General features: G+C 45.5%; 1 protein-coding gene across 1 annotated transcript in view; it reads left to right on the top strand.

Moving 5' to 3' along the window:
• LOC124874669 (F-box only protein 6-like) overlaps nt 1–17,918 on the top strand; it is a 31,354-nt gene that overhangs the window by 6,526 nt on the left and 6,910 nt on the right. Inside the window, exons 2-4 of the mRNA XM_047376128.1 lie at nt 6,391–6,563; nt 17,377–17,605; nt 17,716–17,830. Of these exons, the coding sequence (XP_047232084.1) occupies nt 6,462–6,563; nt 17,377–17,605; nt 17,716–17,830 (446 nt within the window). The 5' untranslated portion in view covers nt 6,391–6,461. The remainder of the gene's footprint in view (nt 1–6,390; nt 6,564–17,376; nt 17,606–17,715; nt 17,831–17,918) is intronic.

Below are 17,918 nucleotides of genomic sequence, written 5' to 3'. Positions count from 1 at the left end.
CAGAACAACAACATGCTTCATTGGCTATTCAATTAACATATCACTTCCTTTACTGACTTATGGAAATAAAAGCTTATACATATTTATATAACCGGGAGCATAAACCTTAACAGTTTGGGTTATGGCATGAGGTTATCAGCTGCACTAGAACGCACCACAAGTGTTCTGCACATTTATATGGTAAAATGCTACTCCATAGTAGCCTAACCGAGAGGTTGATTTTATTTTTTTTCATGTGCAGCCTCTATGCTCAGGAGTGGTACCTTAGACATCCATCTCTGAAGCTATTTTTTATGTTTAGGAGTAGCAATGCAGCAGCACAAACACAGAAAAAGTTGAGGATGGTACAAGGCTGGAGGTGAGGTCTTATAAGTCAGTGAACTGTTATTGTCAGGGTTAGCTTATGTTAACAGATTTGACAGTGTATGAGTCTAAACACAAATGATTTGTCAAAGATCTTTATAAAAAAAGCCTCAACAGATGCTGTTTTTTAAAAATCTTTTGTAAGTCAAATCCAGAAGGTTTTCACTAGGTGCTACCTACCTCAAGGACCTTTGATTCATCCGACCAATAAAAGAAACGTGTTTTTAATACAAAAAACGTCAACCTTCAAATAATCATGTACAGTTATGCACTCAATACTTGGTCGGGAATCCTTTTGCAGAAATGAGTGCTTCAATGCGGTGTGGCATGGAGGCAATCAGCCTGTGGCACTGCTGAGGTCTTATGGAGGCCCAGGATGCTTCGATAGCGGCCTTTAGCTCATCCAGAGTGTTGGGTCTTGAGTCTCTCAACGTTCTCTTCACAATATCCCACAGATTCTCTATGGGGTTCAGGTCAGGAGAGTTGGCAGGCCAATTGAGCACAGTGATACCATGGTCAGTAAACCATTTACTAGTGGTTTTGGCACTGTGAGCAGGTGCCAGGTCGTGCTGAAAAATGAAATCTTCATCTCCATAAAGCTTTTCAGCAGATGGAAGCATGAAGTGCTCCAAAACCTCCTGATAGCTAGCTGCATTGACCCTGCCCTTGATAAAACACAGTGGACCAACACCAGCAGCTGACACGGCACCCCAGACCATCACTGACTGTGGGTACTTGACACTGGACTTCTGGCATTTTGGCATTTCCTTCTCCCCAGTCTTCCTCCAGACTCTGGCACCTTGATTTCCGAATGACATGCAGAATTTGCTTTCATCTGAAAAAAGTACTTTGGACCACTGAGCAACAGTCCAGTGCTGCTTCTCTGTAGCCCAGGTCAGGCGCTTCTGCCGCTGTTTCTGGTTCAAAAGTGGCTTGACCTGGGGAATGAGGCACCTGTAGCCCATTTCCTGCACACGCCTGTGCACGGTGGCTCTGGATGTTTCTACTCCAGACTCAGTCCACTGCTTCCGCAGGTCCCCCAAGGTCTGGAATCGGCCCTTCTCCACAATCTTCCTCAGGGTCCGGTCACATCTTCTCGTTGTGCAGCGTTTTCTGCCACACTTTTTCCTTCCGACAGACTTCCCACTGAGGTGCCTTGATACAGCACTCTGGGAACAGCCTATTCGTTCAGAAATTTCTTTCTGTGTCTTACCCTCTTGCTTGAGGGTGTCAATAGTGGCCTTCTGGACAGCAGTCAGGTCGGCAGTCTTACCCATGATTGGGGTTTTGAGTGATGAACCAGGCTGGGAGTTTTAAAGGCCTCAGGAATCTTTTGCAGGTCTTTAGAGTTAACTCGTTGATTCAGATGATTAGGTTCATAGCTCGTTTAGAGACCCTTTTGATGATATGCTAATTTTGTGAGATAGGAATTTTGGGTTTTCATGAGCTGTATGCCAAAATCATCCGTATTAAGACAATAAAATACCTGAAATATTTCAGTTAGTGTGCAATGAATCTAAAATATATGAATGTTAAATTTTCATCATGACATTATGGAAAATAATGAACTTTATCACAATATGCTAATATTTTGAGAAGGACCTGTAATTTCCCTTTGGGATTAATAAAGTATTTTTGAATATAATTGAATTGAATAATGGTATGGGGGATATTTTCTTGGCACACTTTGGGCCCCATAGTACCAATTGAATATCGTGTCAACGCTGCAGCCTACCTGGGTATTGTTGCTGACCATGTCCATCCCTTTATGACCACAATGTACCCATCTTCTGATGGTTACTTCCAGCAGGGTAACGTGCCAAATCATAAAGCATGAATCATCTCAGACTGGTTTCTTGAACATGACAATAAGTTCACTGGACTCAAATGGCCTCCACAGTCACCAGATCTCAATCCAATAGAGCACCTTTGGGATGTGGTGGAATGGGAGATTCGGATCATGGATGTGCAGCTGACAAATCTGTCAATCATGTCAATATGGACCAAACTCTCTGAGGAATGTTTTCCAGTACCTTGTTAAATCTATGCCACGAAGGATTAAGGCAGTTCTAAAGGCAAAAGCGGGTCCAACCCGCTACTAGCAAGGTGTACCTAATAAAGTGGCCGGTGAGTGTATACTGTCATCACAAAAGGGGACCTAAGATGGTACTCGTACTTGTACTTGTCATCTTCCGCTTATCCGGGACCGGGTCGCGGGGGCAGCAGACTCAACAGAGACGCCCAGACGTCCCTCTCTCCAGACACCTCCTCCAGCTCCTCCAGGGGGAGACCCAGGTCGTTCCCAGGCCAACCGAGAGACATAGTCCCTCCAGCGTGTCCTGGGCCGTCCCCTGGGCCTCCTCCCGGTGGGACGTGCCTGGAACACCTCCCGAGGAAGGTGTCCAGGAGGCATCCGGTATAGATGCCCGAGCCACCTCAACTGGCTCCTCTCGATGTGGAGGAGCAGCGGCTCTACTCCGAGCCCCTCCCGGATGGCCGAGCTCCTCACCCTATCTCTAAGGGAGTGCCCGGCCACCCTACAGAGGAAGCTCATTTCAGCCGCTTGTATCCGGGATCTCGTTCTTTCGGTTATGACCCAAAGTTCATGGCCATAGGTGAGGGTAGGAACGTAGACCGACCGGTAAATTGAGAGCTTTGCTTTTCGGCTCAACTCCCTCTTCACCACAACGGACCGGCACAGTGCCCCCATCACTGCGGCAGCCGCACCGATCCGTCTGTCGATCTCCCGCTCCATTCTTCCCTCACTTGTGAACAAGACCCCGAGATACTTAAACTCCTCCACTTGAGGCAGGAACTCCCCTCCAACCTGAAGAGCACAAGCCACCCTTTTCCGGTCGAGTACCATGGCCTCGGACTTGGAGGAGCTGATCCTCATCCCAGCCGCTTCACACTCGGCTGCGAACCGCCACAGCGCATGCTGTAGATCTTGGCTAGAGGGGGCCAGCAGGACCACGTCATCCGCAAAAAGAAGAGACAAAATCCACTGGTCCCCAAACCAGACCCCCTCCGGCCCTTGGCTGCGTCTAGAAATCCTGTCCATAAAAGTTATGAACAGGACCGGTGACAAAGGGCAGCCCTGCCGGAGTCCAACATGCACCGGGAACAGGTCCGACTTAGTGCCGGCAATGCGGACCATACTCCTGCTCCGCTCGTACAGGGACCGGATGGCCCCTAATAAAGGGCCCCCGATTCCATACTCCTGGAGCACCCCCCACAGGGCATCACGAGGGACACAGTCGAATGCCTTCTCCAGGTCCACAAAACACATGTGAACCGGTTGGGCAAACTCCCATGAACCCTCGTGCACCTTGTAGAGGGTATAGAGCTGGTCCAGTGTTCCACGGCCGGGACGAAAACCACACTGCTCCTCCTGAAGCCGAGGTTCGACTATCGGTCGGACTCTCCTCTCCAATACCCTGGCGTAGGCCTTACCAGGGAGGCTGAGGAGCGTGATCCCCCTGTAGTTGGAAGACACCCTCCGGTCCCCCTTCTTATAAAGGGGGACCACCACCCCAGTCTGCCAGTCCAGAGGCACTGTCCCCGACCGCCACACAATGTTGAAGAGGCGTGTCAACCATGACAGCCCTACAACATCCAGAGACTAGAGGTACTCAGGGCGGATCTCATCCACCCCCGAAGCCTTGCCACCACGGAGCTTTTTAACCACCTCGGTGACTTCAGCCTGGGTGATGAAAGAGTCCAACCCCGAGTCCCCAGCCTCTGTTTCCACCACGGAATGCGTGATGGCAGGATTGAGGAGATCCTCGAAGTACTCCTTCCACCGCCCGATAATGTCCTCAGTCGAGGTCAGCAGTCTCCCGCCCCCATTATAAAAAGTGTTGGCGAAGCACTGCTTCCCCCTCCTGAGGCGCCGGACGGTTTGCCAGAATCGCTTCAAGGCCAACCGGTAGTCCTTCTCCATGGCGTCACCAAACTCCTCCCAGGCCTGGGTTTTGCCTCTGCGGCCCGGGCCGCAGCACGCTTGGCCTCAAGGTACCCGTCAGCCGCCTCAGGAGTCCCACAAGCCAACCACAACTGATACGACTCCTTCTTCAGCTTGACAGCCTCCCTTACTGCCGGTGTCCACCACCGGGTTCTGGGATTGCCGCCGTGACAGGCACCGCAGACCTTACGGCCGCAGCTACGGGCAGCAGCATCGACAATAGATGCAGAGAACATGGTCCACTCAGACTCTATGTCTCCAACATCCCCCGGGATCTGGTCGAATCTCTCCCAGAGGTGGGAGTTGAATACATCCCTGGCCGAGGGCTCCGCCAGACGTTCCCAGCAGACCCTCACTATGCGCTTGTGCCTGCTAAGTCTGTCCGGCTTTCTCCTCCTCCAGCAGATCCAACTTACTACCAGGTGGTGATCAGTGGACAGCTCAGCCCCTCTCTTCACCCGAGTGTCCAAAACATGCGGCCGAAGGTCTGATGATACGACAACAAAGTCGATCATCGACCTCCTGCCTAGGGTGCCCTGGTGCCAAGTGCACTGATGGACACCCTTATGTTTGAACATGGTGTTCGTTATGGACAATCTGTGACTAGCACAGAAGTCCAATAACAAAACACCACTCGGATTCAGATCGGGGAGGCCATTCCTCCCGATCACGCCTCTCCAGGTGTCACTGTCGTTCCCCACGTGGGCGTTGAAGTCCCCCAGCAGAATAATGGAGTCCCCGGGAGGGGCACTATCCAGCACCCCAGACAGGGACGCCAAGAAGGCCGGGTACTCTGCACTACCACTCGGCCCGTAGGCTGAAATGATAGTCAGAGACCTCTCCCCAACCCGAAGGCGCAGGGATATGACCCTCTCATCCACTGGGGTAAACCCCAACACGAGATGGCTTAGCTGGGGGACAACAAGCAAACCCACACCAGCCCGCCGCCTCTCCCCGTGGGCCACTCCAGAGTAGAAGAGAGTCCAACCCCTATTTCTAGTCGATATCTCTCGACCTCCTGCACAAGCTCAGGCTCCTTCCCCCCCAGCGAGGTGACATTCCACGTCCCTAGAGCCAGCCTAAGCATCCGGGGATCGGGCCGCTGAGGTCTCCACCTTCGTCCGCCACCTTCGTCCGCCACCCAATCCTCTTTGCACCAGTTCCTCACGGTTCCCCCTGCAGGTGGTGGGCCCACTGGGGGATGGCCTCGCGTCTCTCATTCGGGCTTGGCCCGGCCGGGTCCTGCGAGGAGCAACCCGGCCACCAGGCGCTCTCCGACGAGTCCCGACCCCAGGCCTGGCTCCAGGGTGGGACCCCGGCTCCGCCGTACCAGCCGACGTCTCGTGCCTCGATATGTTGGTCCTCATGAGGGATTCTTGAACCACTCTTTGTCTGACCCATCACCTACAGCCTGTTTGCCATGGGAGACCCTACCAGGGGCATTTAGGCCCCAGACAACATAGCCTCTAGGATCATTTGAGCACTCAAACCCCTCCACCACGTTAAGGTGGCGGTTCAAGAAGGGGGACCTAAGATGGTTCTCACGTTATCTATGCTTCAGATGTGGATTAACTTGTGAATCTTCCCCAAACTCTGCATCAGAATCCTTTCAAGGCTATGGTCATCCATGTTGCTTGTGCACACTTGGTCCTTCCACTGAACTTTACATTAATATACTTTGAGACATCATTCTGTGGACAGTTGCTTTAGCGATGACCTTGTTGTGGCATAGGCTTCATAGATTCTCTCCTGGACAACTGTCAGGTCAAATTTCTGTAATAAAAACTGAAATAAACATAATTTTAAAAATTTGCCTAGCTAACACGCTGAGTTTTGAAAGGTTGCTTTGTTTTGATTATAAGCAAATTAATCATTAGCTACATACTTAGAAAAAAGATTTCCAGATTATAAAAAAAGAATTTTGCTTATTTTTAAAACTTATTTTAAGTTAGTTTTTAATCATCTTGTGAGTCTAATGTACGCATCAACGCAGGAGGGGGAGAGTGAAAGGAGGAAGGGAAGTTGCTACTTGCCAAAAATCTGTTTTCCCTTTTTCTCCCCAGATAAATCCAGCCAAAAGTTTTAAAAGCCTCTGGAGCTTTTTGTGTGTGTCTCCGGCATAAAGAAGAAGAGAATGGCTCAAATTAAGAGCTCAAACTTGGCCAAAAGACGACGATCTGATCAGCCGCTCCTTCCTGCTGAGACAACAATTTCATTCTCGGCTCTCAACATGGACGTAAGTGACAGGCTACTCTATTTACCTATTTACATACCAATATTTCTGAGGGCTAATTTCTAATTCACCAACCTGCGCAGTGCTTAGGCACAAACGGACAATTGTCTGAATCTTTACACATTTTAAACGGTTAGTAAGAGCTTTTTTAATAACACTGATATAGAACATGTAAGGTTTTGCTTATGATGTACAGAATGAGGTATAAGGAACAATTTGGGCAGTACGGAATATGCATTGTTTAAAAAAGGTTAAGAATCAAGACTAGTATGATCCTGTAATCCTATGATCAGCAATGCACATCTTGAAATATTAACTAAAGCCCCGTTACCATGTGAAGTAAAACGGCTTTAAACAATGATGCTTCCACCCCCATACTTTGCAGTGGGTATGGGGTTATTTTGGTAATGTGCAGTATTGGCTTTTGCACCAAACATACCTTTGGAATGACAGTAAGGCCAGAAACTTCCACTTTGGTTTTATCAGACTATAACAAATATTTCCATGTTTTTAGCTGGGGTTAGACGTTTTTCTTTGTTAGAAGTGGCTTTTGCCCACCCTATTTAACAGCCCATACACATAAGAAATTTTATGTTGCTGTAGGCCTCCTGGCAGCCTCTCTGGCCAATTTTCTTCTTATCTTTTCATTAATCCTAGAGAGACATCCAGGTCTTGAAAATAAAATCACTGTTGCACCATATTTTGTTAATTCGATGAAAACGGGCTTCAGTGTGTTCAAAGGTAGATCTAATGCCTTTGAAATTCTTTTGTACTCTTCTACTGACTGATACCTTTTGGCAATGAAATCTGATCCAGGAGCCATTGGAAAACCATAGATTACATTTATAGGTGACTGTACTGTCGCAAATCAATCTGAAGTTAGCATCATGAAACTTTCATCCTGGCTTTGTATGCTCTCATATCACATTAAAGAAGGGCAAATACTCTACATTCTCATGTAGTATAACTGTCACATTCCTTGTATTAGGCCACTCCTGAACCAGAAGCATCCTCACAAGCATCATCCCCTGGTTAGGAAGCAAAAGGACTGTACTGTTGCTCAGTAGTCCAAAGTCCTTTATTTTAGATGAACGTTCTTTCAACATGGAAGACCAGGAAAGCCCCGGGACCTGATCTGGCTGAGAGCCTGTGGCTGACCAACTGGTCCCCATCTTTACTCGGATCTTCAACATGTTTCTAGAGTTGTGTGAGGTTTCCTCCTGCTTCAAGCATTCCACCATCATCCCAGCCCCCAAGAAATGCACCATCACACGGTAAATATTGACAGGACAGTTGCCCTGACCTCTGTGGTCATGAAATCCTTCTAACGACTGATGTTGAAGCGTCTGGAGGACATCATAGGCCCCCTGCTTAAACCTCTGAAGTTTGCTTACCAGGCAAACAAATCAGCAGATAACTTGGATCTACATTTAATCCTGCAATACCTCAACCAACCAGGGACGTATACGAGGATTCTGTTTTTGGACTTCAGCTCCAGCTTCAACACCATCAACCCAAATACCCTCCACCAGAAGCTCACTGAGTTCAAAGTCCTGGCCTCTACCTGTCAGTCGATCTCCAGCTTCCTAGTTGACCGGCTGCAGCAGGTGAGGCTGTGAAGCATCTTTGCCAGCACAAGGAACGATCAGCACTGGCACCCCCCAGGTGTGTGTTTTCTCCCCATTCCTCTTCTCTCTGTACGCAAATGACTGCACATCAGCGGACCTGTCTATGAATTTCCTGACGTTTACAGTTTGCAAGATTTATGCAGATGCTGGTTATATTTTCCAACAGGACTTGGAATGTCCAAACAATGCCAAAAGCACCAAAACTTGGTTTACTTACCATGGTATCACTGTGCTTGCTTAGCCTGAAAACTCACTGCACCTAAACCCTGTAGATAATTTATAGAATATTTTCAAAATTAGAGACACCAGGGCCTACAATACAGACAAACTGAAGGCGGCTATAAAAGCAACCTAGACTTTCTTAACTCCTCAGCAATGCAAAAGGCTGATTGGTCCAATGCCACATCACATTGATGCAGTATTTCATGCAAAATGAGGGGGGAAGGAGCCTGAGCTTTTGGGAAAGGTTGGGAGATACCAGCTAGAAATAGTCGAGCTTATTTTCATGCACAGCCTGGGCTCTGGAAATCAGCTTACTGAGAGAGGTTGGACTCTCTTCTACTCTTGAGTGGCTCGTGGGGAGAGGTGGCATGCTGGGGTGAATTTGTTTGTCGCCCATCAGCTCAGTCATCTCGTGTTGGTGTTTATTCCTGTGACTGAGAGGGTCGCATGGCAGTAAGGGATGCTGTCAAGCTGAAAGAGTCATATCAAGCCTAGCTTGCTTGTGGGCCTCCTGAGGCAGCTGAGGGGTACTGTGAGGACAAGCACACCATGTGGGCAGTAGCAGGCAAAACCTCAAGTGAGGACTAGAATGATGGTGGAACACTCTAGGGTGTTGGAGAGGAAAGTCTGGCTTAGGAGGTACAATGCGGTTTTCGTCCCGGCCATGGAACGCTGAACCGGCTCTACACCCTTTGCAGGGTGTTCAAGGGTTCATGGAAGTTTGCCAAGCCGGTCTACGTGCGCTTTGTGGACCTGGAGAAGGCATTCAACTGTGTCCCTCGTGGTGTCCTGTGGGGTGTGCTAATAACCACCAGGGAGTCCAGGGCCCTTTGTTAGGGGCCATTCGATCTCTGTACCAGCCATACAGGAGTCTGGTTCATATTGCTGCCGTTAAATCCGACTTGTTCCTGGTACATGTTGGACTCCTGCAGGGCTGCCCTATGTCGCCGATCCTGTTCATAACTTTCATGGACAGGATTTCTATGCGCAGCCAAGGGCCGGAGGGGTCCAGTTTGGGGACCAATTCTTGGTCTCCGCTTTTTGCAGATGACACGATTCTGCTGACTCCCTCCAGCCAAGACCTATAGCATGCATTAGGGCGGTTCGCAGCCGAGTGCGAAGTGGCTTGTATGAGAATTGACTCCTCCAAGTACGAGGCCATGGTTCTCAACTTGCCCTCTCCAGGTCCAAGGGAAGTTCCTGACTCAAATGGAAGAGTTTCAGTATCTTGGGGTCTTGTTCACGAGTGAGGGGAGAAGGGACCAAGAGATTGACTGATGGATTTGTGCGGCTGCTGCAGTAATGCGAATGCTGTCCTCTGTGCTGAAGAGAGAGCTGAGCTGAAAGGCGAAGCCCTCAATTTACCGGTCGGTCTACGTTCCTACCGCCACCTAAGGTCATATATTCTTGGTCATGACCAAAAGAATGAGATCATGGATACAAGTGGCTGAAATGAGCTTCCTCCGCAGGGTGGTCTGGCATTCCCTTAGAGATAGTGTGAGGAGCTCAGCCATCCAGGAGTGGCTTGGAGTAAAGCTGCTGCTCATTCACATTGGGCTCATTCACATTGAGAGGAGTCAGCTGAGGTAGCTCGGGCATTTGTTTTGAATGCCCCTGAGACGCCTCCCTCGAGAGGTGTTTTTAAGGCTCGCGCTGTAGGGACTATGTCTCCTGGCTTACCGGGGAAAGCCTCGGGCTCCCCCCAGAAGAGCTGGAGGAGATGTCTGCGGAGAGGGAAGTCTGGGTGTCTCCGGTGAGACTAATGCCCCTGTGACTCGGTCCCTGATAAGAGGAAGATGATGACAATGGAGACCCAACCAAGTTTTGAGTGCAAATACTGCACACTAAATGGACGTGCTTTTCAGTTAGCCAGCATTTCTGTTTTTCTGTTGTTTCAAAATGATTTTCTTGCTATTGGCCCTTTTATTGTAACACATTGTATTCTAGGCTCTTCCAAGCATTTTGTTGTTGGAGCATTATTTAAAAATTGCAATTGGGACAACCATTCAGGCCCATTTCAAAGGTTCCTTGTATGTCAAAGGTTCTTGTAAAGTAGTAGCAGACCACCTCTCCTGGAAAACGTTTCTGGAAAAACACAATGTCTTTGACAAGTTTCAGTCTAGCTTTCGTAAGCACCACTTTACAGAAACTGCTCTGCTTCATCTTCTGCTCATTCTCTTCAGTCTTAGTTATTGTAGAAGCATTTTATCTGTTAGAATAAGAGGGATCTTGTCCATCTTCAGTGAATGCAGAATGCAGCTGCAAAGCTTTTAACTAACACAAAAGAGAAAGCACATTACTACCGTTTTATCTCACAAATTTTTTTTCTTTACATTAGCTACTGGTGAAGATCACTTTAAAGTCTTAGTCCTCACATTTAGGGCCCTGGGTGATCAAGCTCCAGCCTATGTCTCTGACTATTAGAACCCCATTCTTGTGAAAGGTTGTTAATGTTTCCACAAACACATTTTAAGACTAGACGAGATAAATATTCTATAGCGTTAACTTCCATTGTTGTGGAACCTGTTGCCTTCATCTTTGTGTTACACCACTCAAGGACAAAAGGTGTAGAACGAGCTCTTTATTACCTCCGATCACCATCAGCATACAGACAGACTGAGCACCACATTTTTTGCCATCCCAGGCTGCCCTGGTTGTTGTCTTTAACTAGTTTGACTTCGCAAGAGGTTGAATGATGCAGGAGTCATTTGGAGTTTCACTCTCTTCAACAATGTTTAGTGCTGCTCTAAGTGTTGGCCTGTTTAATTTGGTCTTTAGAGCTCTTTCACTTTCATTGTACTGTGCAATTTGAATTTTCTGCAACAGGAGCTCATCACATCTGTTTTCATCTTGCAAGTACATTATCATTTCTGCTCTGACATTGTCATTTATCAGTCCTGTCATAATTAACTGAAAACACTGACTTTGTACTAGCTCTTAGTTGTACTCAATGCTAGACTGAGTACGGTCAGATGCAAAAAGGATTTTCTGACGTAAATCAAGCACTCTAATCAGAAACTCGAGGGGTGTTTCATTTGGTCCTTGTGCAGCTTTGGTCAGTTGTTAGTACAACACGGTTGCATCCTTTTCTGCATAATGGGCTCTTAGGATGTCTTAAATTGGCTAAAGTGAGATCTATTTTCCCCTCTAAATAGCTCCTTAACTTCAGTCCAGGGCTAATGGCATGTATTACTGCCTCCATTATTTCACTCTCTGGATAGCCTTTCCTTAAGCCACTTTCAGTTTGGTGTTCAAGGCTACTGAAGATTAGAGTGTCTTTAGATGTTGGCTCACTCACATGTCCATTGATCCTGAAATCTTTCCTAAATCCGGTTTGAGAAGCATTGCAGCAGCTGTAGCTTGTAGGCTCACTACCTCTGCTGTGCTGAATCCTGCCGTCCGGCGTCGCCCTCTGGGCCGCATGACGCTCCAGCAATGACCGGTCCTCCCCCGTCGCCGCGGGCTGCTCAGAGCTCGCCGTCTCCTCATCCCCCTCGTCTGTGGTCAAAGATGGGGACGCTGCTCCCGCCACGGCTGCCGATGGCGTTGACCGAGCCTCTTTCAGCGCCTCTAGTGCATAATTTAACTCCAAAAGCACCGCCAGGCCTTCATCTTCTCTTTGCAAAAACTTGTCACGTTCACAAAACTTTATTATGGGCTTAACGAGAGCTCTGCGCATTTTATTTTTGATGTCCTCATTGTCTTTACCTGTGATTTTGCACAGTTCTTTGTAGTTCTTGTGCATTAAGTCCGATCAGTTTTCCTTCTATGCTCTACAAAAACGGTGCTCTGACATGACTGCTGATGGCGTATTACTACTTGGAAAAAAAAAAGACTAAAAACAACTATACGGCTGTGTCGCACTAACTTGACTTTCGCTATTAGCTTAGCTTAGCCTCTCGCTCTGGCACACTTCTTTTACCGTCTTGCTGGTTGTTTCTGTCCTTCTCTGTGAGGTAATCCAAAAATCTCGGTGGAACCTCCAAAATGTTACACCACTCAAGGACAAAAGGTGTAGAACGAGCTCTTTATTACCTCTGATCACCATCAGCATACAGACAGACTGAGCACCACGTTTTTTGCCATCCCAGACTGCCCTGGTATTTTTTTTGTCTTTCCAAAAAAAACACATCTTTGGGCCAATACTGCCACCTCTTGGAATCAGTGTGTAACTACATCATAAACTTATTCATTGTTTTAACTATTATTCATGTAACCAATGAATTATTATTAACATGTGCATTAGCAGTTTCAGAATGTTTTTAACAATTGACCTATTCAAGTGCTACAATCCTCCCCTGCTAAATGAATGTTGTCCCCAATATTCGCTAACACATCGTAACACAAACAGGGTTAAGATGATAACGTCAAAACATTCATGGTGACATACTCAGAAAGCGGTTATGACCCAACGCAAAAAGAAAATGCTAGTAAAGTGCATGTTCACTTCCATCGGTATCTTACAATTGAATATCATGTGATATAATCACTTCTTACTCATTTCAACAGTATCAGCATTACATTACTTTTTGACTGTTGTTACTATGACTTCATTAGATTCTCTGGAGACTTTACAATTAGACAGTAACCTCATTTAGACATATGCCTTGATTCGATGTCACTTCAAACCATTTTTGTCGTTTCACCATCTGAGTTTAGCAGTGCATTTCACTTCAAGGTCACAAATCATGGTTAAACCAGATAAGTGTCGATGCATATTCCAGCAAGTCAATTCAAACTCAAAAGACAAACACACTATCATGCACATTTGTTCAGTAATATCCCACAGGCCCCAAGTTTGGATAAAAAGGCATTTGTGGAGATATCCAAGGCATACCATATTGTCCATAAATTGGAGCTACTGTACCCACATACAGTGGATTAACTGAAAGTCCAATCGCTCTTTGGACAGGTTGACCTAGTGCATCATACGTTAGTGTCTCTCTTGGGTGTCTCTCTCTCTGAGATCTCCTCAGCACAGTGTCAAATGTGTGTGGCTCTGGACTACTAAGCTGGACTAGAGGGGGAACAGTCTGTGTTGGTTCTGTAAAGCCTATTTCAGTAATGTCTTTGTCCATCCTAAACTCCTCAGCATCTGCTCGGAGCTCCTGAGCGTCACTAACCTGTCCCTGAGCTTCAGCAGGATGCTCTGACTGGCAAGTTTGTTGTAATGCCACTGGAGGTGTCACAGCTTCTTGTCTCGGCTGCTGATGGTAGCACCTTACCTCTGGATTTAAATAACATTCCTCCTCATCCGAGCTCTCTGTGTCTTCAAATCTGTAGCTTGGATGTATGTCCTTCGATCTGTGTTTTGGCTTCCTGCTGTCTAGTTCAGTTCTGGTACTGTGGGGAAGTGGCAGAGCATTACAGGGCATTATCATGTTGCGATGAAGAATCCTGCCTCGTCCTGTGCCACGCTCAGGTTTGACCTCATAAACAGGGCTATTGTCTCCTTTCTGAGAGACCACAACATGAACCTGATTCTTCCAATATGAGCGTAACTTTCCTGGTCCTCCCCGCTCTGACATGTTCCTTACAAGAACCCTATCTCCAGGTGAAAGTACTGCACTTTGTCTTTTTTATCATAATGAGTCTTTCCTCGGGCTAGAGTCTTTTTGATGTTTTTGGATGCAATGTCGTATGCTTCTTTCATTTGTTGTTGCCATTTTTTTACATAGTCCTTATGTGATTTACATTGTTCTGTCTCAGTTAGTCCAAATATTAAGTCTATTGGAAGACGTGGGTGTCTACCAAAAAGTAGGTAAAATGGTGAATATCCTGTTGAGTCACTAGTTGTACAGTTGTAAGCGTGAACAACTTTGTTTACATAGTCACTCCAATTCCCTTTCTTTTTCTCATCCAGGGTCCGCAGCATTGAAAGTAAGGTGCAATTAAACCTTTCGGCTGGGTTCCCCTGGGGGTGGTAGGGTGTAGTTTTTGAGTTTTCAACACCAGTGTATTTTTGCAACTGTTTAAATAAATGGTTCTCAAATTCTCTGCCCTGATCGTGATGTATTTTACCAGGAAATCCAAACTTTAAAGCAAAGTCATTGAAAATCTTTTCTGCCGCAGTTTTGCCATATTTGTTGCAAGTGGAGTATGCCTGGGCAAACTTAGTGAAGTTGTCAATTATCACTAAAATATACTCATACTCTCCCCTGCTTTTTTCGAGGTGAAGATAGTCTATTGAAACCATTTGAAACGGTGCTGTAGCAGGTACATGGCACATAGGGGCTCTACTTTGAACTGCAGGCTTTTTCTGGATGTTGTACTTACACACCTGAGTAATGAAAAACTCAATATCTTTCTGCATACCAGGCCAGTAAAACCTGTTCCTAGCCAAGTTCATGACACGATCTACCCCTAAGTGACCCATCTCACAGTGAAGGTATTTGTACACCAGTTCTTTGTATTGGTCTGGGAGGACAATTTGGTTGTACAATGCTGTTTTGCGTATTAAAAGTCCTTCGTCAGATACATAAAGTCTCTTCCACTCATGTAATAGTTGTTTTAGCCTAACAGAGTTTTTGTTTGTTGATCTTTCGTCTACCTTGTTTCCTGTTTTCTTTAGGCTAATGACATGAATTATTGCAGGATCCTGCAGCTGAGCTTGTAACAGCTCTTGTCTAGTGACTGTAATGGTTGGATAGTCATCAGCAGTTATCTCATGCACGCATGAAATGCATGTTATAGCAGAGATCCCGTCCACAGCTTGAGTCTTTTGTGTCTCAACAGCGTTTAGTATTGCACTAAAAACTTCAAGTGAACGCTGCTCACTGCATTTGTCCATATATGTTTCCATACTGGCAGGTGTTCAGGACAAAAAGTCGGTATCAGTATTACTTTTTCCAGGTCGATATTTCAGTGTTATGTTAAAGTCAGCTAACTCAGAGACCCATCTATGTCCCGTAGCATTTAGTTTGGCTGTACTTAAAACATAAGTCACAGGGTTGTTGTCACTATAGACGGTCACAGATGGAGCATAAAACAAATAGTCTCTGAAGCGCTCTGTAACAGCCCAGTTAAGCACTAAAAACTCAAGTTTGCCTGAATGTAGTTTATAGTTTTTCTCTGCTGGTGTCAGTGTCCGTGAGCCATACCCAATGACTCTAAGTGTGCTCTCCTGTCTCTGGTAGAGAACTGCTCCAAGTCCATCCTCTGAAGCATGAATGTGCAGAATGAACGGGTCCTCAAATCTAGGGTAGGCTATAACAGGTGGGTTAGTTAGAACATCAACCAAATAGCTCAGTGCTTTTTGGTGATTATCAGTCCATATGATCTTTTTAGTTGGTGCAGGCTGACCTGACTTGGTTGGGCAAATCTTTGGTTGTGACTGATGGACTGGAGTTAAGTCAGCTGAGAGTAGGTCGTACAGGCACTTCGCATGTCTTGAAAAGTCTTCTACATAACTCCTGTAATACCCTAAAAATCCTAACTGTTTGCATAGTTCTTTGATGTTGGTAGGAGGGGTATTTTTGAGTGCCTGGACTGCAGATATCTCTTTATCATCCATTCTGTATCCATCAGCTGATATTATCTTGCCCACATAGCGCACCTTGTTTTTGAACAAGTCACATTTGTCAGGGCTCAGTTTAATTCCCCAATCTTGCTGACGTTTGAGGACAGATCTCAAATCCTCAATGTGCTGTTCAAAGGTTTTACTGTACACGAAGACATCATCTAAGTATGGAGTACATATTTTGTCTCTAAGGCCTTCAAGGCTCTCCTCCATGCTACGCTGAAAAGCTGAGGGCGCATTTGTAAGGCCAAATGGAATCCTGTTCCATTCGCAAAGCCCCCAAGGAGTCGTAAAGGCTATGTATTTCTTCGAGTCCTCATTGATTTCACCTTGATGGTAAGCTTTGCCTTGGTCTAGCACACTAAACCACATGTTACCCCCAAGTCCATCAAGTATTTCCTGGATGCATGGTATAGGGTGCCTGTCTGGAATTGTCTTTTTGTTAAGGCCTCTATAATCAATGCATAGTCTTAAACCTCCATCACGTATCCTTACACACACCACTGGAGATGCATAAGATGATGTTGATTTGCGAATGAAACCTGTGTTCAATAAGTCATGAATGTGAGTCTTAACCTCATCATAGAGAGCACGAGGGACTGCATTGTAGGCTTTAGCCACTGGAATGTCATCAGTCAGTTTAATGTCCATTTTTATATTCTTGATGTAGCCTACTTCATCTTTGTGTCTTGCAAAAGCACCTGACTCCTCTCTGAGTATTTCCTTAACAAGAGCTTGTTGTTTGATGGTGATGTGATCACTTTTAACAATTGACCTATTCAAGTGCTACATTTTCTATGTCTTTATTCTGGGTCTTTTAAGAAGCAGGTGAAAACTCACACTGAAGTTTAACTTAATTTGTAATGTAAGATTTTTCTATTTTGTGAGTATGCTGTTTATATTTACTTATATGCCCTTTTGTTTTATCTTTTGTGTTTTAATTTGTCTGTCTTTGGTTTGTGTTTTTTAACTTGTAAAGGTTGCTATGTAAGTAAGGTTTATTTACTTGCTCACTTATTAGCAGAAATAAATGCTTGGAATTTATTACTGGGTATAATTAATGGACATACCGGTAAGTTTCACATTTTAAATTGAAATGAACTTTTCTATGATATTTTATTTTTTAAGTGGCACCTGGTTTGGATTAAGATTAAGATTAAATGCATTTTCCGAATAAAGATATATTGCTTACATTCATTGTGTACCAACTAGACACTGTGCACATAGATTCACTGGTTAGTTTCTGCCATCAAGGGGAACTCTTAAAAACTCTTATCTGTATGAAGTAGTTATGATCTATCTTAAAATCTGTCATCCTACAGAGGCAAAATCATTTTTAACAGAAGTTAATTTTTTTTCCTCAGAATGAGCCACAATCAATAATGCAATAGCCAAAATATAATTCTGAAGGTTCAGCTATGTTGTTTTTTATTGTCCTTGTTTCAAGGTCCTTGAGGAGATCTTCTTGAGACTTCCTTCCCATCTGGTTGTTTGTGTTTGCCAGTCAGTCTGCCTTCAGTGGAAAGAAGTGATTGACCGAGCATCTTTCTGGAGAGAAAGATGCAAAAGAGAAGGTTATCGCCCATCGGATCAATCCAAAATACCTGAGGACTGGAGGTTGTTTTACTTCTTGTGCAAACAGCGAAGAAATCTGATCAAGAACTCCTGTGGAGAAGGTGAAAAGCTGTCTATGTAATTTTATCTCAATACAGCCTGAGTATATTGAAGCTGCATTCATATAATTTCTTTAAACATCTTTACCAATAAGCTTTTTTTTTTTTTGCAGAAAAACTGAATGGCTGGAACATTGAAAAGAAAGGTGGTGATGGGTGGTGGGTAGGGCCTCTCAGGACAGAACATCCAGATAAGAATGTAAAGAAAGACTACGCAACGTCTTTTGGGTAAGTTTTAAACTGCAGGAAGGACCATTATTGCCTGACCCACTAAATTCTGATATGATAAATTTATATTAACAAGAAACTAAAAAGC

Source organism: Girardinichthys multiradiatus, chromosome 1, assembly GCF_021462225.1.
Source record: "Girardinichthys multiradiatus isolate DD_20200921_A chromosome 1, DD_fGirMul_XY1, whole genome shotgun sequence".
NCBI classification, from domain to species: domain Eukaryota; kingdom Metazoa; phylum Chordata; class Actinopteri; order Cyprinodontiformes; family Goodeidae; genus Girardinichthys; species Girardinichthys multiradiatus.
This window is presented reverse-complemented; position numbering and strand designations above follow the sequence as displayed.